Consider the following 24849-nt stretch of genomic DNA (forward strand, 5'->3'; position numbering starts at 1 on the left):
AAATTAGAGAAGTTTCTATAAAAACAGTGTAACATGTCTGCAATTGGAAATACTTTTGTATCAGCCAGAGATCAGAAGCAATAAGCACACCTTGGGAGTGCAGGAAAGCACAGGATCAGGTGCACATATCTATCTCCAGCTCTGTCTCACATGTAAATGCATCTCTGGAGATATTCATAATTCTAGTTCTGCTTGAGTTGTATTAAACACACATCATGAAAAAAAGGCATTCACTGGCAGATGAATTCAGTGATTTTTGCCAGCTCCTTGTGTTACTCATTCTTTGTTAGTCATTATAATAATCTAATTTCTGGTTATAACCCCAATATTAATGTTGTAAATTGGACTCAGGCAGGCAACCTCCTCAGAAAGGTAGTATTAAACAACGTCTAGACTACATTAGGATATCCTTATTAGACAATTGAGAACTAATTCTGACTTGCCAATACAGCATAAAATCAGATAAAACACCTGTCTAGTGGCATTATTAACTAAAATTCTGAATTCATCAAACCATTTCACATAATGGAGTAACTCATGCTTTGCAGTCAACTGGGTAAAATACTTTCTTCCAGTTGTTGAAGTGTAAAAATAATTGGAGCCACATTCCTGCCACTGTTCCCAAACTGATCACAGAAACTGTGATCTCCCTTCATTAATAAAAATGGCTGAGTTGGGATGTTTAAATAGTCATTTATTAACAGAAGAGATAGAGAGAAAAGGGTAAAATAATCCCTCTATAGTACACTTCAACACTGAAAATCCCAAAGACACTGTTAAAGCAAAGTTGTCAGGTTACAAACTGAACAATCCTTTCCCATCAAGATAAGATCTGAAATGAAATTTCAAAAAATGAAAAGCATTAATTCTAATATTCTGTCCAACCATTTGGTTAATGTACTCCTTCTACTTCCACTACACACTTCTACAGTGCAACACAGTACTCATGAAGTATTTGATCTCTTCTTGCTGTGAAATAATGGCACAAAATCGTGCTGCCATTTGTTACAATTCAAATTACCCTGACTTGAACATTCACATGCTATAATTCAGTTTCCATACCAGCATAAAGACTTTCTTCATCAACATTTGCATTGATATTTGAATTTTTCTGTAAACCAAGGCGCTGTACCTAACTGTAATGATAGGATCTTTTTTTACTTCTGCTAACTTTATTTTGAAGTTGGCATAACAAGATGGTTACTGTATCCATCAGTTATATAAATGAATAATACCTATGATTAACTTTGGCAATTGGATACACTCTCATTCAAGAAATGCTCAGAACCCTGTAAAGGTGACCTTTCATCTCAGCAATACTTACACCCAGAGGCTTGTTCCTTGGCTCTCCAATGCATAATAACACCTGCATTTGGGAATGGTTACTTCCCATGCCTCGTGGTGCCCCAGCCAGAGTAACATAATGCATGTGCTCCTGCAAATGATCCCTTCACAGCTAACTAGAAAGCCAGAAACCTAAACCAAACACACATTTGCATTTATTTTAATTGTTATAATTATTTTGTGTATTTCTGTTCTTAGTTGAAAGGCAGCAAGTTTGGCTGTTCCACCCTTTTCCATCTAGAAATCACCAACATTCAGCTCTCCTCATTCTCCTCCTGTCAGGGGTTGGCTGAAATCTGTGTGAGCAGAACCATCTACCACACACAGGGAAAGGTGATTCAGGGAACAAGTGGCTCAGAAGCAGAACATGTACCAAGGTTGTTTATACAATAACAAAACGTAGGATTTGCTTTCAGAAGAACAGTGCTCAGTAAATACCTGGATTTATTTTTCCTGCTAGTAAGTAATTATCTTTAAGGAAGGCAGAGACAGCTAAATACATTTTTATTGAAAATATTGAGGTAACTAAAGACAGAGGACGTGCAGCAGAATTCACAATGCATCTCATATGTGAAAATAAAAGGACTAAATCTCTTGTTTGACAAGTAGCAATTTCCACGTGCTGAGGCAGCAGTGCATTACAGTGACTAGCCAGGCACTTCCTCCTCCATATTCACAAGTTGTTTGCACACAAAAATGACATGGAAGGAAGACAACTTTAATTACTGAATTAGCTTTTAAACAGCCCATAATCAATACAATTGGCTTTGGGCATAAGAACAGAGTTTACACCAGTGTATGAGAAGCCCATGAAAGGAGTTAAGCACCAACACCTGTGAACTTCCCACCCCTAGTTTACACAGAACACAAAATGCAAAAAGTGAATCACGTTTCATGCCAAGGAGGGAAAAAAAATAAAAATCTGAAAGCTTAAAATATCATTTCCTACCTGTTCATTCCTATCATTTACCTGATACTGAGCTCACTCATGTACTTAGTCAGACTAATGGCAATTTTAATGGCAATTAAAAACTTGGTGCACATTCCTGCCTTGCTTTACCATGTCAGACTTTTAGCCTTCAATACTCCATAATTCAGCTTCATGGGAAAGGCAGCACAGTTACCAGTCTCCTGGAAATCTGCCACCTGTTTTTCCACGTGCTCGGGAGCAAACAGCTCCTGGTGCTTTAGTTCTGAGCTGGGGGATGGCCCTGGTGGAGTGAGTTGGCTGCTGTTTCCCTGCTGAGAGGTTCTGTCCCCTCCACGCTCCCTGACTCTTCTTTGCTCCAAATTCAGCCAGGCAAGAATATTTGCCCCAAAGCACTACCAAGTACAGTGTTTAACATAGTTTAAATAGTCTCTTTAGGAATAATGCAACTTAGCTGCCTCTGCTTTGAGTTTTTCAAGTAAACTGCCCATCATAAAAAACAACCTGCACAAACAATTACCATCATTATTTTATTTTTAAGAACAAGCCCCTTCTTTTAAAATCACAATAAAGGCAAATGGAATGATAAAGAAAAGTTGTGATCAAAACATGTTGTTTTGATCTTCCAAGGAAGTGCTTGAGTTTTAATTGCTCCATCAAGAGGAATCAGCTGCTTCTCTCAAGTATCTACATTTCTCCTGAAGATTAGAGCATGATATCAACATGTGCAACAAAGCAGGAGAGAGCTCATGTGACATTCTCAGGGACAGATCCAGATTTGAATCCATGTCATGTTAATGATAATAGCTATGAATGTAAAAAATGAACACTTTTTAAAACTGTTCCTAGAATCATACAGAATCATCATCTTTTCTGGAAAACATGGTGGCAATGATAAAGTGAAGAACAGTGCTTTATAGCAATCACTTTTTCTGGCCTTTGATTTTATTTTTTAAATACTAAGGGCATGTAATTGCACTCCAACCATAAGCTTGATACTAAGAGTGATCCATGACCTAAAAACCTCAAAAATTTAGGCCATAATCTCAACCCCTGGGAGCTTTTAGACATTCTTCATTTTAGCCTATTATTTTTAGTTTCCCTAAGATAAAAAGAAATTCCCACTGAGTTGAATAGCCCATAGAAAACAGTGCACCTGCACCTGGAAACATAATCACAGAGAGAGAGCTGAGACTTGGCATAGTGGAATTAAACCTGTACTCTAAATAAACAAAAGTAATCAAGATGGGAAAATATGGAAATAATTGAGTACTGTCAACAGAATAACAAGGGAACTGCTGACTTTGCTTGGTAATGAAGACAAGGACCAATGTTTACATTTAATCCAAGCAGAAAGGGAAGCTAATGGAAGGAATGACATTGCCTGGCAAATGACTAAGGGAGCCAGCTTGGGATGCAACACTCTTGATGGATTAGACAGAAACTAAACATGCATCAGGCTGGCGAGCAAAAAGAAGGCCACAGTAATTGGCAACCAAAACCACATTTTCTGTTTAGTCATATTTCAATTATTTTCTCTGTAAAGAAGAAAATGTCAGTGATAAATACAGCTTATCCTTTTTCTCATTATGACTCCAAATTAGGTTAACAGGCAGTAAAATTTTCCACTGACTCCAGTGGGAGTTCAATGCGCGGTGCATTGCTTGCCAGGAGCCCCTGGATTTTGGGGTCAGCTCTCCAGGTATCCTCTGATTCAGAGTCTTCAAAAAATGTGTCATCTTGGTCCCTGTCTAATGCAGAACTTTGCCAATGAGTTCAAATTAAAAAATAAATCAAATTTGCAATAAGCTTGTTCCTTGCCAGAATATTAGAGAAGAATCAATTTAGGACACCAGTGATCAGCTGTGGCTCTCCTATTGCTGGCAGCCACCGCAGGGTAGCTCCTGCCTGGAGTGGCATTCCTGGCAACCAGGAGCTGCTGAACCTTCCCTGTTCTCAGCGACATGGAGAAGCCTGGAAATGGCCACTGCTGCCCAAAGAATCTGCTTCTGCAGTAAGGAAGTTGCAGGACCACAAGACAGGCACTTTCATCTTTTACCTATAAAATCCCCAGTAAAGTTCCTCCTCTCCTTGTCTTTGAGTTTTGTGGCTTTTGGCCACATGAAGATTTTGCCACTAGGAAGACCAGTCAACTTTCTTTGATAGAGGACATTTTATGGCTCCAAGTAAATTTTGAACAAAATGGTAACTGAAAAAGCTGCTGAGAGAGCACTTTCCCTGGTTTAGAACCAGATCAATGAAGCACCTGTATGCAGAGGTCAGTATTACACATGCACATCTACAGCACCAGAAGGCAATAAGATGAGGCAGAGTTTTATCTTTGTTAGGGTAGTTCTGCTTTGCCAGCAGGAGAAAAGTCTTAGAAGACACCCAGTGAAGTGTGAGCCTGCAGTTCCCCCCTGCAGTGCTGCTGTGCAGGCCTGGACAGTGACCAACACCACTGCTGATGAGAGGGTTGGTTATGCCCTACAAGGTGACACAGCAGGGTGAGGCAGTGACAGCTCTACAGTCAGACATGGAACCTTTGCATTCATACCCAAACAGCTGCCCTGTGCTCAGAAACACTGAGCACCAGATTTTATTGGATTTAGAGGCACTTCACTCAGCTGTTGCACTAACAGTGAAAATATGATAAAATATTCAGTCTGCCTGATGGTACAAACCAGCCCCATTTTATTTCCCTGTGGTCATACCTTGCTCTTCTCAACAGTGCTTTGGGATTTCTCTCGTTTAATATGTACGAGTCTTCTACTGAAGGATTTCTAACAGAGCCAGACATTTAGAGCTATTCAGTATATTTATGATTTACCCAGAAACTGTATTAAGACTAATAAATTAAATCTCTTATAAAGAATTAATTTATGAGTTCTTAAAGGTTAGAATAAAATTTGAGAAACAAGATTTCAGAGGTCAGATAGACATGGTGTTGTAAGAAAAGGGCTCTTTGGCTCATTTTCCAGTTGCAAAATTGGGCTATTTTATGCAAGCTGTTTGCAAGGCACAGATTTCTAACTTTCCACAGTGAACAGCAATCCCTGCAGACCCACATATTAGTGGGTCTCTTCTTACATGCATTTTACTGAACTCTTAAGTGTAATTCTGTTACAATTACAAAAATCTTAAACTAAAAATAAACCTTCGTACTGCTGCTGGTATAATCAAACTCTGGGGAACTGTATAATTAATACATGAAGATTTAAAGAAAAATGACTGGTCTGCTCTCGGACATGGTGATACCAGCCACCCCAGAACAAATCCTTCCTGGAATTTCTGTCTGGAATTGGGTTATTCCAGCAGCTGTAAACTGAAGAAGCCTGTTTAATGCAGAGCTGCATTAGGAAATCTGCAGCTATTCTGACTAGATCCTCAGAGACCAGAACAACCTGATATTGGACTGATGTTGTAAATATGCAAAGTCCTCCAGTCATGTTGTCCCTGTAAGGGCCACACACAGGGAGTGGGATGAGCATGGAGAGGACACCTGAGCAACCTCTGCAGGCTACAGATGAACCAGCACTGTGTGACAACGCTGCCTTGATTATTTCTGCACAGACCTCAACAGTGCAGGTCATTTTGCACTTCTGAACTGACATTTGGTCTAATTTGTACCTACAGAGGATGTATTTGGAGCAGTCCTCTGTAGCAGTCTAAAGAACATTTAAAAAAACCCCAGCAATGATCACCTTGTTTACTCATTCGTTAATGCTACGGCAGGGAAGTGCACTTCCATACTATTAATTTTTTGGTATTAATAGACAAGTGCCTGTAATCACACCGAGTTATTCTGGAATCCTTCAGCTAACTGTTCATGGATTCTGCTATCATCACAGAAGTGCCAAACATATTAAAAATACACCACAAAAATAGCATCTGAAATGCAACAGAATTGAATGGTCTATGTTTACAGCTGGCAGATAAACAAAACCAAGGAACAAAGCTTCTGTAGGATGTTTTGAATTTCAGTGATGGCCTGTAGCTAATTCATGCTGTTTTCACATGAGATACTGATGGCTGCTGGAATATTTTTCAATACAAGTTCAAATGAGGAAAAGAAATAACCCACCTCCTTTTGAAAAACTGTGCAGTTAGGCATAAACAAACTTGTTATGGTCTGGATTAAAGCCAAGTACATGCACAAGTACAAAGATACCTCCCTTATGAAGATTATTTGCTTTATGTATTTGGATGGATGCATCCATTTATCCATTACTGTCAGTCTTGCACAGAAAGGAAAATGAATAAGCACTGGAAGACTGCAATATAAGGTGTATAAACAGATTGTTCTAAACCACATTTTCATGAGTATTCCTTACTGCTTCATATGCCAAGAGAAAGGAATAAAGTTTATATATTCATCTCTCAGCAAAGCCTCTTTCACTCCTGAAAATCTCTTCCACTGTGGAAAAGTAATTAAACTTAATCTTTGGTTTTATTCCCAGTGAAATAAGCATTACAGAATAGTTTTTCTTGTGATACTCCAAATCTAACAATTACACGAAGAGAAAAAAATCATGTTTCATTAACAAATTAATTTTTAGAAAAACATTCTAGTAATTATGTAAAATTTACCTACGGGAATATATTTACACACACACATTCTGATTTCATGAACAGTGTATTTTCAACAATTCCACCCCCTTTTTTTCCCCTCCCTAACAGATTTCTCAAGGGCAATTGAACTGATATATTGACATTTCAGGGGATCTGTAGCAAACATCATAAACTCATGTCTGAGGGCTTAGCTTGCCATATTCCTGACAACGGATTACATAAATACACTACACCAAAACTGTTTGCAAATGTCACAGAGAACCCCCTCATATGAAAAGGGCCCTTGGCTTAATGTAGAGCAATTCCTTGTGCACAAAGGCCTGATCTGCAGGGTACAAACACAAACTGGGCCTGACTGATGCTCCCTGAGCCCCTCTGGGACAGTCACCAGGGGGAAATGAAAGCAGGCAGTGACTTACAGGGATCATTCCTTGTTTTTCTGCATCAGATACCTTGAAAAAATACCACTTTCAATTCCCCAGGGTATCAGAAGACTATTTGGTGACAAGACATCAGGTGTTTGGGAACTGAAGAGAGAACACTGGTTATACCGATACAGGGGATCCAGCAGCTCATGTCACTCAGACCCTGCTTCCCAAACAATAAATCCATAAATTGTGCTCTCACTGGGGATCCAACACACACACTGGTCTAAAAGTTCTTCCATTCTGCCACATTTTAGAAACACTGAGAATAAAAGTAATTTTTCAGATGGTCTGCGTTGTTGGCAAATATCTCAATCAAGCTCCCTTTTTAATGGAATTCAAGCTGAAAATGGCAAATTAAAGTCTTTCTCTTGAATACAGACTGAATTTCAGCAACTCTTTTTTGTTATCTGTTATAAACTCTATTGCTTTCATGACTTTATATAATATTTTTTCTAAGTAGAGAATTAAACTCATGTCACACAGGCCACACTAGTGTAGTTTTACATAATATGTTTTGCCATGCAGACAGGTTAAAGTGAGTAAGAAGCCCTTAAGTTCCTTTCAACACATCAAAGAAAGTCAGGAGTAGAAATAACCTCACTCTTTGTTAGAACTGTATGGCTTCAAAAACCTAATAAAGTGCCACAGTTGCATGCTATTCAGCTTCCAAATATATTATAAATACAATATGTATGATATATAAGAGATTATTTTGTTTGGTTTTTTTCAGTTCCATTAATCAGTTTCTATTCATTCTGTGAGTATATATTTAAATAAATAATTCCCTCTTCAATTGTACATTTGAAATTCTAATTAAAAAAAAAAAAAAATCCCTGAAAGTGATTTGGGGTATGAGAACTTGTCAACACAGAAAGCAGAGAATCCCATCTGCTCCAAGCCCTTGTGGGGTACCTGAAACCTGCTTTCAGCTGTATGAAGAATGGAACTCAGAAAATTTCTCTCCCTGGAAATGTCGTGGGCTTTTCCAGTGTTCTGCCATTCCAACAAGGAGATCAGGTCAGGGAGCACTGGAGCTATTGCTGGGTGCAGTGGATTAACACACCATCAGGAGTCTCCTCTAGGGCCTTGCTCTGCAGCCCAGGAACAGTAACTGAGGGTTCTGGATCCTCCAGCTCCCGTATCCACCTGCCCTCACACACGGATTGCTCTGCCTGACCAGATGGCTTCTTACAAAACAACATGTTTAGAGCAATAGTGTTCAAAACACTTTCTGGTGCCACACTTCTTTTCTGTCAGAGACCTGCAGATGGTTCCCTTCCCCTACCTATAAGTTCTCCAAAACACATCTCCTGACTGGCTGTTATGCAATCTTCATATGCTGAGATTTGACTGCGAATATCTAAAGCTGGCAATTTTCCTAAAATAATCTCCATAAAGAGAAACTTAACAAGCAATTATAGATCAGCTAGTTTAAGTGCAGCTGTAGAATAAATATTACAAACTGTTTTGCAGGACTTAGTAGGCCAAAAAGTAAGCTTTGAAAGCCACAACTTCATTGCAGGGAACTGATGTAGATTTGGGCAAGGAAAGGGTGGTCTTGTTTAAGTTGTGTCCTTTGACAATATTACTGCCACAGCAAACAAGGGTAATTAAGTGGATAACAATGCCTTAGGTTTCTAATTGTCATGAAGTCTGATAGAAGAATCTATTAAGCAGAAGGTAAGGTGACTTAGTGGCAAGGAAACTGGCTCAAAAAGGGAAATTTTGTGAGAAGAACATTACACAGATCTATCAAAGGTATCTGTGGGGTGCATATATGGCACAGTGAGGTACCTGAAACAGTCCTGCACAACCACGCAATGAGTTGCTCTTATCATCCACATTTACCATTACACATTCATTCTAGTAGCTGTCAGAGGCAATTTTGTGTACTCTCACCTGCTCAGTAGCTTAAAAAATTACACCGAGAAAAGTATTATCTTCATAACAAATAAAAGTATTCACTTTGACTTTTTTTTTTGGCCAGTCTGGTGCTCTTTGATGACTTGGATGCTACATAAAAATATGTATTAGGATGTAATAAAATTCTATACATTTGTGGACTTTTTATATTGAAAATTCTGTGCCCTTTTAGAAATGTTGTATTAATATTCAGGACTTTGACTGAAAAGGGCCAGAAAGGTACAGCTTTGGTAGTTCAAAATACATGCTGGAAGGTAGACACTGTCCTACAGCAGGGACAGTAAGAACATGGAGGAATCTGCACTTGCTCAACTCCCAACATTTCAGCACATTCTCAGCTATTGATTGCTGAGTTGCAAACCTCTCTGTGCTCTCCTCCTCTGAAAAAGTCAATTCCAGCAGAGTAATGGAGCAAATTGTTACAGACAGAGAAGATAACCAGGAAATAAAGTGCCCAGACATGTCTAGATCCATTTACTAGAAAATGCAGGATAATACACAGAAAATAAAACTCTTTTTCATTAAATTAGGTATATTATTGGAGCCGTTCTCTTAAAGGAATCCTACTCAAGCAATCATGACAGAAACTGGTTTATATTGTAAAAAGAAATAACTAGAACATTGCAAACAAGAGAATTAGACTTGGCTTCCTTTACAAATCGTGTATACCTGTTAATGACAAAAAAAAAATCTGAAACTGATAATTACTATTATTTGAAGGGAAGGAAGAAAGGAAATGCCCTGTAAGATTTCTTAGGTATTCAAGTAGAAGTATGTTTACAAGAAAAGTTTTTAACAAACCTGTAGAGATGTCAACCTCTTCCAAATGTAAACATTTTGAAAGTTATTGTTTTATAACTGTTAGCAATCAGGTGCAGACCAGGAGGTTAATGGAGAGGTTTATATACATTGTTTTGTGCTTAACAATTTTCACAGTTATACTTTGCAACCCTTGATTATCATTTTGCATGAGAACTAAAACATGCACACTTGTTTTACCCAAGATTGAAGTCCAGCACCGTGGCATTGTACCTGGAGACAAACCCAACACAAACAGCACATTAACCCACTGCAGAGCTGCTGAACCACGAACGCCTCTATCTCAGGCTCTCACTGAGACTTCATTTAACAAAGCCAGGCTGGTAAATGGAGTTGACAGGCAGACTTGGAGGCTCTGGGCGAGCCTGGCTGAGCTGTGCTCTGTGCACAGACTGAGCAGCAACACAACTAAAGGACTGACAGAGCCACAGTGAATCAGAGCCACACTCAGACACAACCAGGACACGGCACCCAGAAGAGGAGCCTCTTGCTTTACCTCACAAACGGTTCTGTTTTGTTCACCTTCCTCTATTTTTCCACAGAGTTCACACCTTAGGCCTAGAGTATGAGCACAGTAGCCTGCTACAGATGATATCACAAATATCTGCATTTTAAATATCATTACAATTGCCATCTAGGTTTAATTTTGTGAGTATTCACATATGGCCCACACATGCACATTTCTCAGTTTCATATATCCACTTACACTATACTGATACCAATAAAGAGTGACAAGAGAGTTTTAGAACAGTACAAAAAAAATGTTTCCTACTGAAGAAATACAAATATGGATTCTAGGGTTTCAGGATGAATAGAGTACATAAAATGCTGCATGGAGGGGGAAAAAAAATATAAATTACCTTAGAATCTACTGAATATTTACATGAGCAAAAATTGATTTAAAAGTATGAAGTTGAAGACAGAAGATGTTTACTTGTGCATTTTCCAAGTTTCTAGTACTTACCAAAAAAAATCATCCTGCATTATGCCGAAGGCACTACACAAAAATACATTCAGGGTATGAAAAGGAGAGAATACAAGCTTATAGACCTGAGGATTAAAGGAAGGAAGACAAAGTTTTGTCCCAGTACCACAGAACAGGTACAACAAATGACCACCAAGCTGGTCAAACTCCCAATACAGAGGAATCTCCTCTTGCCAATCATTTACTTTGCCCTACACATGGAGTAACAACTGAATGCAGAGTGTTCTTTGCACCAGACCTTCTCACCCCAAGATCCTACGTGGAGTTGAAACTTTACACACAATAAGAATATTCTAAAATACCAGCATAATCACCCATGTATATTTTTTTCAAGGCTTGTTTTCAAAAGACAAAATACCTTCTACATAATGTTGAGTAAAAAGTCTGTGCCTATGGTGAACCTCTTCTTTTGTTTCTAGTTCAGCCACCATTGTCATTTCAAAAAATGAGAGCAAAACCTAATCACTTCTAAAGAAATGGCTTCTTTTGTGTGTGCACAAAATCCATTAAAGGAAAATAAATCCCCTGAGTATTACCATATTGTCTTTTTTACTTTCTTTACCACCATCTTCCCTTTTTCACCTCATTTCCACATACATTCTCTTCATTTAGTCCAAACTGTTCCGTTCAGTCTCTTGATTGTTACACTTCACAGCACTCCTTTGCTCTCACTCTACTCATTTATTCCTGCATTCCCTACCTTCTCCAGTTTTTCTTCCTTTAATAATTCCCATCAACAGCCACGACACTATCAGCCAATCCTTTCCCAGCTGTTGTTTGCTCCTCTTTATGCCTAATTCTTCTCTCAACAAACTGCTGTGCTGAGTTGATTCTACAGAGCTGAGTCAAACATCTATTGCCCAGGGATCATCATTCCCACAGCTCCCCATGTAAACCAATTCTCTCTCCCTTCTCTTCTCTGCATTGACAATCTCCAAATCAAGTTATCTCTTTAAACCAATTCACCTACTTCATGTTTCAGTTTGCCCTCATTTCACATTTTCTTTATTGCAATATAAACCTCAATTCCCTGTTGAGGTTTTCAGCCACCCAGCCCTCGATCAGAGCGTGACACTGGACTGCCCAAGCTCTGTGAGGAAACCCTACTGAATATTTGGTACATTTTTATTCCATTGTTCTACCCTCCAAAATATATTTTGTGAAAAATTCCAGCATTTTCAGCACATTTCTCTGGGCTGAAAACTTCACTCAGAACTTCTTACTGAACAAGTCACTCCAGTTAAAAGAACAGCTCTGGTGAACAACTGCCTACTGTTGCAATCTGGACTTCTCTGGTTTTATGCACTGCTGATAAATTAATTTAAACTAAATTAAAATTAAATTTCAAAAAATCCCTAACACATTATGATAATTACATATTCTTGGGTTAAATTCTATGTCACTAATTAAATATATTAACCAGTGCTGATAGACAGTAAGAAGAGAATAAAGACAGAATATTGGTAGAAAACCACAATGCTTACAAGAAAGGTGCAGTAATTCTGTATTTCAATGTCAGGTACAGCTATCATATGGATAGCCTGACAAGAACATCTTTATTCTTTTATTCACTTCAGAAAATCATGCCACACTACAAAGAAAAGGTCTTAAGATGGCTGTCAACAATGCTGAAAGTAAAAAATAATAAACTGATTGTTCATACCTTATTCCACAGTAAAATGCTTTCATGCTATCAAGAATGAGGACAGCACTTTGAAGTCCTGCACACTTAACTATATTAACATTTCTAGCATTCCTCTTTTCATAGTCAGGATGCAAAAATTTGTTCCAGATCCAAAACTGGCACAAGGAGCTTTAAAAAATATTGGATCCACTGTTTATGAGTTAGGTATGGACAGAATAGAAACAGGATTTTTTTGTGTGTGTGTTTATAATTAGAAACATTTCTGATTTAGCCAGCCAAACCCACCTTGGCAAATCCTTGCCAGACAGGCCAATGTGCAGGAAGGTGCTGACAGGAATGGGGTGGCTTTGTGGATGGGCAATAGAAAATGAACTGATTCACATTTAGACTCGAAGCTTTCAGCTTAGAGTATTCTTGTATGCATTCTTTCATGTATGCATTCTTGTATGTATTCCTTCAGCACAATGGCTAAATATATAAAAAACTTACAGTTACCTCTTTCTACTAAAATAATAAATGGTTGCCCCTTTTGTTTTAAATATCTGTCTTGCTCTACAAACTGACTTCATGTCTGTGCAAGACATATTTGGGAATGGATGATATTTATATTTCACATTTTCTGGTCTTAACGAGCATGATTCTTAGCTATAAGGCTATTGTTTGCTGTAAAAATCCCAGCAGAGAAAACTGAAAATGTGAATTTAAAATAAGTGCTGAGAACTGTAAGACAAAAAAAAAAAAACAGAGATGGCAGAGATTATATTTTTCTGGTCCAATTTTATGTTGTTTGCCAAGTAAAGAAAATAATTACAAATGTATTCTCCCTATTTTGCCCAACCTCAAAATTGAAACTTTCTCTCCTGGCTCTAGAGCCCATTTTTTGCTACCAATTTCAGAAACACCTGCTGCAGTACAGAAATGCCTGAATATATAAAGAGTTCACTTTTTAACAAGGGAGTGCATGTGACTTGCCTGTAACCAAGGAAACAGGATCACTGCTGTAATGACACAAAACTTTAACTGGCTGTGTGTTCTGTTATGAGAAAAATCTTAACCTCTTCTTGCACTGCTGCAAATTTAAGCATGTTGGGGACATAAACTGCACAGTTTAGAAACCCTGTCTCTGTGAGGATTTGCTGAGTTTGTTGGTAAGCAGGAAAAGAGCAAGACTGAAAGAAGAAGTAAATGCTACTGAGAATGACAAATCTTCTCTCAGAATGATCTTTCATTACAAAGCCTGTTGTTAACTGGGGGAGAAAATGATAGAAAGTGATGATAGAGTTCGTGGGGCCCTATGAAAAAAAAACCATTCCAAAGCATCCTGGATCCAGCCAATTCCTTGCAAAAGACAGATGGGAGTCAAACATCAGAAAAAGCAGAGCACAGTTAAAAGCTCCTTCTGTACAGAACTGGTTTGCTGTAACACTGACCATGGTTTTTTCAACATAACCCCCATCTGCTTCAGAGCTTTACAGGTTGTGTTTTTATAGGGGAAACCAGTGTACACCAGTGAGCTGCCAACAGCAACACAGAAAGTGCTTTTTGACTGTTCCTGTCAATCTACTTGCTTTACATTTTTGCCCCATTTTTTCAAACCATGCAAAGGAGAACATTTCTTGTACATTTCTACACATGCAAAAGAAATCTCATACCATGGCCTCTCCCTCATTTGTTTCAACAATTTTAGACACAATCCTTATTTTCTCAGGCAGCACTAAACATGAGTTTATTCTGAAGTAACTGTAAAAGATCACCAGTCCTCAAATGCTTCCAATGGTGACTAGAGAGTAACTCTAGCTCAGTATACACTAAATTATGCTTCTCATAAGCACTGTAAAGGTCACTTTGAATATAAAGAAGCATGACAAAAATCTACTTTATGGAAATACGCTCATAAATACCTACTTGTGAGGCCTGTTGAACAATTCATAGCAATTAACTTTGCAAAGCAAATCTCACTGTCTTTATTGAGATGGTAATTAGTGTAAGTCATAGTATTAGAAAGTGAAGTTGATTTTTGTTTTAATGGCAAGACTCAATAATGAGGCAATAAATATAATACATAAACCCCTTCAGCATTATGGAGCTGCTGTATGACACCAGGTTTGTTGAGCACCACACCAAGCCAAATGAACAACAACCACCTTTTCTTTGAGGGGTCTTAATCCTGGAACACCACGAGACTGAGGGGTTTCATTAGGGTGAGCTTAGAGGGATGTGTTTCTGTAATAATTTCAATATTACCCATATCTGCAGGACAAAGTGTTTTCAATTGTACTTTTACTGGATACTGAAACACTTCTGACTCAGTAGTGCCTTAAAAGTGAAACACTGAGAAAATGCAAGTGAGAGCAACAAACTGGGATCAAAAGAAAGAAAAGTTGTGGGCAGGAGTCAAGAGACATAAACAGATTCTTTCACCTGAATAAAACTAAATTACATTGGGCACTGCTGGCAAATTTCTCTTAAAGAAACAACTGATAGAAAAAGAAATACAACCTATAGAAATGCAGATGAGAGAAACGAATAACTAAGAAAACCACACAGAGTTTGGATATTTCATTGCTCTGATCACAAACCAGATGAAGGAGCTTTTCCCTCTACGGTATTTTTAATGGCATCTCTGTACTGCAAACTGTCCCTTGGGATCAACAGAGAGAAGGGTAATCAAAATTTCCTGCCAGTACAGATACATTGTTCCTCCCAGCATCTTCCAAAAGTATTTCAAGGCAGTGCTTTTCCATACACACACTCAACATAAGTGTGCTGGAAAAATCCTCAAAGATAAGCAAAGATTTGCTCAGTTATGTACTCAAGTCAAAACAGAGCTTCCTTAACTCTTCTGCAACGTCTTTCCCACACAGATGAATAAAACTATGCTAGAATTTTGCATTATGGACACAATCACCTTCCACAGGTAATTCCTTCCCTAGCTCAGTTCATAGATTTTAGCATTTATTCTCACCATTTAAAAAGACAAACTACTGGTAATAAAGTAAGAAATAATTTTGCAAACCTTCAGTCTGAATGAAATCAGAGGATGCAGGACAGTTCTTTACCACATGGAAAGGAGCAGCAGAGCTGAACAACTGCTCCCTGACAGACTTGAATAATCCCTGGGAAAGTGTGTCAGTTTTTAATGTCCTGTACAAAGCTTGAATTATTTCACAAATAGCCTGTCAAACCCCAGGCAGATCACTTGTAAAATGAAAAACTACACTCATAACACCATCTTCCCTTGTTTGGATAAAACTAGCTTTATAAAGCCACATGCTTCTAGTTAGCCTGAAGTACCAGTATTTATCCATAGTTCCTTCCCATATATATACCATCTTCCTTTTAACACTAAGCATTTCATGCTTCTCTCTTGCCCTCTTTATCACTGTTTCTACTCTTCCTGATATATTTTTTCCTTCCTCTTTTTTCCTCTAACATTCATAAACCCTCTCAACTACCCAGAGCAGGGGAAAGGAAAATTTAAGATGTTTGTAGAATGCCATTAATACACATTTTCAGTGCCAATACGTGCCAAAACACAAAATAAAAGACAGTGCAACATGCAATTCTTGCAGAAGGAAAAGAGATGAAAGTATGAATTTTCATATGCTTTGACCAAACAATTTTTGCCCTACTTCTTCACATTTCACTCAGATCAAAACAGGCAGGATGCTTTTTTTAAGTCTGATGTCAAGCATCATAGGTTATGAAAGACTAAAACCCAAACTGTCAGTTACAAAGTGAGGAATGCAGAAACCAAGAATAACAGTGAGACAACTCTCTGTTTGTTAACAACAATCCGCTCAAATGCAAATATTTTAATTTCATCATCAACAAAAACTCCACAGGAGAATATCACCTTTTTGCAATAAAACTTCCTGCTTTATCTAAACATGCTCATTGAATTTGAGGTATCTAAGATATTTTTGCTTCAACAATCATCAGTGCTTGGCAACACAGTTCTATTGAAAGATAAATATTGTGTAATGTCTCTACATAGTTTTATAAGTAGATCAATCAATTAACATAGCAATAAATTGGTTTCATTAGCACGTTTCAGGCATTAGGAGGTGCGTTACTAATTAAAAGTCCCACACATAAGCAAATGCTATTTCCAGTTTGTTGATGTAAATTTTATGAGGTACTGAAGTCATTCAGTGCCAAGTTGATAACACAAGCTGCCACTTCAGAGGATGCAATCCAGCACAAATCTGGCCACTGGCCACAGCACTTTGGGACTCATCAGCTGAATGCTGCCACTGACCCCAGTAGAAGGCACAGATATGTACCCTGAGCGCTGGAAGAAGTGCCATCACCAACTCAGTTTTGAGACATTAAGATATTCAGAATTCTATTTAAAACTTCCTTCCTTTGCAGCAGTATTGATTTACAGTATTTCAGGGATTGCTTGTTTGCTTTTCATCTCATTGTTTACCCGAAGGTGCAAAACCAGCAGAACACCTGGCACCTCTGGCTTCATATGTAAATATATTCATGTCTGTGTATTCAAAGATCTTATTTAAAATAATACTCTACAGATGTTTCTGTGAGGAGGTTTTAGTTCATTCTTTACACTAAAACAGTGCCACATCTGCTGTACATGACCTGTCCCTCATGGAGAAATGAAGCTATTGGATGGAAGAGAACTGATGCACTAGTCTGTAGTTAGCTTTAGGTCTGAGTAAATAGTTTCATCCCTCTAAAACATCCCAAAACTAACTTTGAAAGGGTCCATTGCCAATGTCTTTAAAATGATTCAGAGATACAACATCCACAGGCACCTCACAGTAATTTTCCTAAAAGATTTATTTCCTTTATACTTGATTATAATACTAGCAATGGTATCGTACAGAATTTAATGTTCTTTTTACCTCTCATATCTTTAATATACACATTTAAATGTTCTCAATGACACACAGATGAGTGCCACTGAAATAGAGATGATAAGAAAAAAACCCAAATCCAATCCACAACAAGTTCTTGAACCCATTAAGAACAATGATCTATTCTTCCAAAATAGTTTCACTTTGTTGTCTGCAAAACCAAAAGCAGATACTTGGCTTTACACATTGCTCAGTGCTAAATAAATCTAAGAGGAGTATTCCCAGGACAACTTTTTTTTTTAATGACTTATTGGTTGGCACTGGAGTTTGCCTTTCAGGTGCCACCTCTGTCTCTCTATCACATTTCTCATGACTTTACCTTCCAGGAGGGGAGAAGTATTTTAGAAAATGAGAAAGAGGTAGAAATTTTGATTTATTTTTTTTTTCACTTCAATTTAACTTCGTGACTCAAAGACAACTGACACAAAACACGTAAGAACACAACTTCTGCTAACAAATATGCTGCCAGTAATGTCACCCAGGGAAATGAAGACAACATATTTTTTAGAAAATTACAGTCCTCTAATCATCCTGGAGAACTGATGACTCCTTTGGTGTTCAAATACATCCCGCAGACAGCAGAACCTGTTGATGATTTACTGAGCAGATTCTCTGCTTTTCTTAAAGCCTATTTTTGAGCAGCTACCACAAGAGAATAAATGTCCAGTTCTGCAGCTCAGTAGAACATGTAATTGTTATTTAGAAGTTGTTGTAACTTTTAGCTGTGGCCTAGAATATGAGATAAAGAAGTACTCAGCACAGTCATCTGTGAAAATATTCACAAAACTGTGTTTATACCATTCTTGCATATATTTTAATCCAAACATTTGCATGGCCAATGCAAAAGAACCAGCAAAGTGGCACTATTCTTATTTGATCAGCACTGCAGAACCACAAATTGCAGTATGTACTTTAGTAGTTTCCCACTGTTTAGACTTTTTTTGTTAACACAGAACATTCTGTCACCAGCTGTATATTTGGCCAACACTTCTTTGTGCAGGGTTTATGTAACACACAACTCAGGTTAAGATTGCAGGTCAAGATTTTGGAGAATTATAGATTTGCAGACTCTCTGAGGTTGGAAGGCACCTCTGGAGATCACTAAGCCAATCCCCACACCAGGCCGAAATCTTTATCTTTTAAAAAATGAGGGCAATTGATACAGAAACCAGAGATAGAAAAATGGACCCTCACAACATTTGAGAGATTCTTTTCCCATGTGTTTACAGCTTTTAGCTTTTTACCTACTTGAAATCATATGGTCTATGGTGGTGATTTATGTTGAAGACTCAATTATATGGTCCAAAGAATTGTGATGCTCGTTGCCAAAGATCCCTCTTGTTCTTATGTATGTATTTACAAAGAGCTAAGGTGTGTGATATTTTTCATATTGATAAAAATGTGATTAAAACACAAGTGCACTTGTTATAATAAGTTTTGTTTATCCATAATGTACCAATCACGAGTGCAAATAAATGTTAATTTAAGTAAGTATTAACAGACAGGCCTTTACCAGTTAGCAGATGTAGCAATCTAATTCAGCAGTGCCAAATCTTGATTTAGGTTTTGCTCCACATGGACTGGAAAATTTATCCTGTGATGTCGGTTTTATTATTACAAAGAATTAGTCATTCAGCATGTAAACACACAAATTAGCAGACCAAAATCTATTTTTTACATTAAGACATGAAAGTGGACTATAAAGGAAAATCTTTGACCAATCCTGTGACTGAGCTAATAAAGTATTAAAACTGAAAAATATACAAACTGAGATTATAAGCAATAAAGACTGAGGAAAGAAAGAGCACATTAATGACAGTTCACAGCATTAAGATTCAAACCAAATTACATTTCCATGATTAACCAGCAGCATTTGATACAATAATGAAAAGAAATGCCAGCAAACTGATTCATGTTATTGTACTGCAAACTGTTAACTGAGTTTCAAAATAAAAGCAATTTCATCCTTTATAACAGTGGCAGGCTATTTCAGACAGATCAATTAAAATGTTTTGCCTCATCAGATCTGTGCCTGATTGTACAGAATCACTGCACTTGGAAGGGAGAAATCCCCAAAGGAACAACCTCACAACAAAAATGTTCAGCAATATTCATTCTAGCATTAAATTATCAGTGGATTCAGTCTTAGAGACATTCATCTTATGTTCTGTTCATCATAATCATATTCTAAGACCAAAACCAGATCTTAAAAGTGATTAATTAAAACTGACCCTGTAATTTCTATCTATAGGAAGCCTAATCAGACATAACCTTTATGGGATTTTTCATTTTCACACTGAATTGTGGTCATTTAATTTTGCAGTCAGAAGAAACTCTTCAAGACCAGATAATTATTTTTATATTTTATATTTCATTGCTTCCTAATAGACAGATCTAATGCCCTAGAGACTTTTTATGCATATTAAGACTGTAATTTTCCCCCCAGACTGAGGTATCACTATTCCCTACAGCACAGTCCTATGACTAATATCTCAGTGTTTTGTAACTACTCTTTCATTGATAAAGATTCAATCAACTGTACATACATTTGTGCTGCAAAGGACAAATTAAATATACCAGTATTATTATATGTATTTACAGTGTTTCATAGTAAAGTACTATTAAACAAAATACTATTAAAACTAACAGAAGAATCGTAGGTATGGTACAAAGGTTACAACTGGTTAATGTAATATACACTTCAGAGTCCAACATGTTCCAGATCTCCTGTTGATGAAGCTCAAAATCCATTAAGGAAGGACAATACTGGAGAAGTTGGCAATATGAAGTGGAACTGAAATGCATTTTCTTTTGGATGTCTTTTCTAAATCACCAACAGTGCCAGGTCATGGCAGAAAATAAAGGACAAAGTTCAAATAATAGCCTAGAAATGATGATACTTTCAGACAATGATAGAAGGAGCACATCTCAGAAAAGTTCTTTGTATTAATTTAATATTGCTGCTCTAGCTGCAGAAGAAGAGTCTGATCTCTCACTAGAAAAATGCATTAAAAAGCCATTTTGTCTGCTGCTGTAGATGAGGTATATAGTTATTTTGCTCAACAGCTTAATTTTTCCAGAATCCCACTAGTATTCCCAGAGAGAATGCTGAAACATCTACTATATGAGAAAAAATTCTAAGGAAATAATTCACAGGTACAAACAGAACCTCTTTGCCATATCACAGATTAATCTTGAATCCACTCTAGTGCATTGCTTCGTGCAATGTGTTGAGAATTATGAAACTGCCAAATGCAAAAAATTGTCATGCTTGTTGCCAAAGATCCCTCCTGTTCTTATGTATGTGTTTACAAAGAGCTGATGTGTATAGTAAAATACTATTAAACCAAAATATTATGAAATTTAACACCACTTACAAAAACAAATTTTCATTAATATTATTTCTTAAATAGTTCTAAATATCATTTACAAATACATAAAGAACGATATTTAAAGCAAAAAGGGAAGATTTTACCAGATTATATCCCTTGTGTGATTGTGTATCGAAGGGTTTCTTTTGAGATTCTTAACAAATGACTGTGTTAAACTGTATCTGGACATAGTCAACTTTAACATTAATGAAATCAGAACATGAGTCAGCAGATTGCAAAATTCAGCTAGAAGGAGCTCAACAACTTGAATTTTTAATTTGGTCAGTAAGTACCTTAATAGTACTCTACCCTCAGCCCCCAAAATAAATTTAAAAACAATACAAAGCCCACACAAACAGCAGCAAAACAACACTAAAAAAAGACCAAATAAAAGAAAATGAAGACACCTAGTGTTTGAAGAGTGCAGGCGGATGCAGGTTTTGAAGTCACTTAGATATTTCTGAAAGCTTTACACTGGGATTTTAATTCAAAGTCAACATTTAAATAAACAAAAAAATACTCCGCATGCCATATATTCCTTTAAATATAAAAAAAGCACTTACAATTAGAACAGAAGACTTCTATTTAAAAAACCCCACAGTTTTAAAGAGTTTGGAGATGTTGGCATTATATTTTAAATTATTTGTGATGAAAAAAGCTTAATATTTTCTTGATTACTTGACAGATACTTACACAAAAAAGGGCATCAGCTGAATAAGTGTCTCTTTTTTGGGATTGGCTGTGAATTCTGGCACAGTTTGAATAATTTTGTTCATTACGTTCCTTAGGTAATTTTGTAGCTGCTTGCGTCGCTCTTCTACAAACTTTGCATCCTAAAAATAGAGAGGAAAAAACATAAATGGCACAAAGAACATCTTTTTCAATTCTATAATGTAACTAAACAGTCCCAATAAGCACAAAATTCATCTTTTGATGATGTCTCTTTATTATGTCTATATAAGTATGTTGGCAAGATGCAAAAAACCCTCGACTCTGTCCTCAGAAATAAAGGAAAATCAAGAATCCTAATAAAAACCTGTTTCACAAAAACGTCCACTGCCAGGATGCTGAATCCTCTCCTTGGCAGAATCTGTCTCCTGTGGACCATAAACCACTGCAATCTCAACGGGCAGTGCAGAGCAGCAGCACAGGGGCAGTGGCACAACAATTGATGCCATTTTTTGAGATCCAGAATTACCAGTCTCTGCAGGAGGAAATGTTGACTTACTCCCACAACTTCCTCACAACTCATACTTTTCAGTTGTTGGGTGCACAAACTCTAGAATGGATGAATAATTCTCCAGCACTTTTATTATTGTTAATAAATTAATATTTTGTGATGGAGTTTATATGATTGCTTTTTTAAATATTACAATCATAACTCTCATTAAAATGTTTTACTAAAGTTTCTATAGCATTTTAGATGCCAGGATTTTATACTACATTGGCCCAAATAAATAGAATAATTCTATGAACTCCACATTCTGCTGAAGGACTTAAAAGTCTAAAAATCAAAATGTCATGCACCCTGTAACTCAAATCTAGTTTAAACTTTTTCCCTGTGAGGGATCCCAACAGTGAGCTGGGATATAAAGGTGACACATTTCCCATTAATTTATAAAACTGTAACAGGTTTACAGTGACATCAGGTGCTGGATGGTTTATGCTCTATCTCAGGAATGCAGGCTCTGATCACCTGGTTTAAATGTCACAGTATGTTCTTTAGGCACGAAGTCAAACCTATTATTAGACAACTACAGCTCCCAAAGGTGACTATTATCTAGAAGATGTGCCTATCCAACCTGTATGATTTATCTCAATAAGAGAAGACATTGAAACAAATTCTTGTTTCTTGAAAAAAAAATAAATAAAAAAAGACAACCCATCAACAAAACACCATAAATACATTCGACAACACTGAATAAATTCATTGTATGGAGAAGGCTCAGACCATGCTGCCATGCATGGGATGCAAATCTGGAGATTATTGTTTCCTTAGATAGAGCAGACTGACATCATCAAAGCAGGGATGCTCCTTGGAATTCAGGAGGACTGATGTAGAGTTCCTAGAACATTCACTGACATTTTGTTCTGCTCTTGTCTCTCATTAGAAGTTACCAGGAACAGGAATATTTTTAAGAATAAGAAATTAGACATAATAGTAGGGACATAATAGAATAAGATATAAGAAACTGCTGAAGACATACATACTCACAGGCTTCAAAATCTTAGGTAGTGCTTATGTTAAGTTCACAAAATTCAAAAATATTCCAATTTTACTTTGTTTTCTACCTACATGAACTTACACAGATGTCCAGTCCTGTTTCAACATTCCAGTTTCACGTTAAGTAATCAGGATCTGAGTGAAAATAAAACCCCCCTATGTACTATGTGCCTTGCTAATTCTTTTTTATCAGTCACATTGTTTTTCAGCAACCTACACACGCCACACACAAACCGTGTGGCAAGTGATTTGATTCTAGTGCTAATTGATTTACTGATGAAATGAAGAAATGAAGTCTGAAAACGCTCGGAAACTCCTGCTTTACTAAAAAACCAAAGCTGTGCTGTTGAAAGTTCGTGCAAAGCAACTCTGCAGAGTCCCTCAGTCCGTCCTCCCCCAGCGAGGACAGTGACTGCCCGAACAGAACTGAGCACCAGCTTGTTCTGTGCCCCTGCACGGAGGGAGTCTGGACAAATGTGTGCAACAGAAGTCCAGACAAGCTGTTGGGAACGTTAAAGCAAAAATTCTAATACATGGTGACACATAATATTATCATAAAATGGAATGGTAATAATAAATAAAAGTGCTGTTCAGTACTAATTAACATCTGTGTTACTACTTTTCTTCTTTTCACTGAGATTTTTGTTCCTACTGGATTCTTCAAGTAGGCTCAAGGAATGGTCTTGTATTCCCATCTTTTCTCTCAAAGGATTTACATTATCACACCCTCCCCTTGGTAGGGACACTAATTTGCTACCACCAGCTGTGTGAGGCAGAGGACAAGAAAGGAGATGTCCAGGAAGAAGAAGTCTGTGGAACAGCTTTGGTTTTGAAAGCTTTAACCACTTGAGCAGTGGTGATGTTTGGCACATGAGCCCATTTCAGTTATGGAGTAATCCTCTCCCCAGGTCCCATATACATTATAATGTCCTATATACAAATAATAATATTATATTATGCAGTCCTAGACTGTATAACAGAGGAAGAAGCACTGCTTTGCTCTACAAGCCAGTTCCCAGTGCAGACCCTCAGCTTTGAGCCATTCCAAAGAATGGTCTCACCTCCACTGCACTTCCCTTATTCTACTTCCATCTCTTCTGTCAATGACATTTTCATGCCCACAAGAACATCTCCATTTTTTTAAGTACTACATTCATCAGCTCTTTTTCAGTTCTTAAGTTTGTTTGGTCACAAATCCTCAATGACAGTATTCTCAGTGAAGTAATTTCAACTCTGTTAAAACCTGGTCTTAAGAGAAGCTGCATTCCCTTAGTATGACTTCTGTACTGCCATGTATTTGAATAAAAACATCTTTCACAGGCAGGATCTCTTTGCTATAGACATGGGAACAAAATGCTGAAAGTAGGTACTTTCTATCCCTTATGTTATTGTAAAGGATCTCCTTGACTATAGATAATAATGGCACAAAGGAGTTTTCTAATTAAGTCTGCCCAAACATGCTTAGGAAATGCATTTTTTGCTGTTTACAGCTGATTAAATTAGTGCTTATAATATAGCTATTTTTCTGTCGTTTATTCGAGCGAAAGGCAGAACATCTCAGAAATTAAACTCAGCCTGAAAACAGTTAAAAATGTTCTGTTAGCCTGACATAAATTTGATCTCTAAAGCAAACACCAAGCAATATTCCATGAAATTCTGTACTATGTACTAAGGCCCATTGTCCTCACCAGAAGTAATGTAAACCAAGGTCAAAATGATTCAGCTGTGGG

At 37.3% G+C, this 24849-nt stretch overlaps 1 protein-coding gene across 2 annotated transcripts in view; it reads right to left on the reverse strand.

Moving 5' to 3' along the window:
• SNX29 (sorting nexin 29) overlaps positions 1–24849 on the reverse strand; it is a 102415-nt gene that overhangs the window by 9188 nt on the left and 68378 nt on the right. For both annotated transcript variants that reach the window (XM_039390104.1, XM_027743969.2), the window contains exon 20: positions 21589–21728. In XM_039390104.1, the coding sequence (XP_039246038.1) occupies positions 21589–21728 (140 nt within the window). The remainder of the gene's footprint in view (positions 1–21588; positions 21729–24849) is intronic.

This window comes from Pipra filicauda, unplaced genomic scaffold (genome assembly GCF_003945595.2).
Source record: "Pipra filicauda isolate LSUMZ 115617 unplaced genomic scaffold, ASM394559v2 scaffold127_size2900866_pilon, whole genome shotgun sequence".
Lineage (NCBI taxonomy): Eukaryota > Metazoa > Chordata > Aves > Passeriformes > Pipridae > Pipra > Pipra filicauda.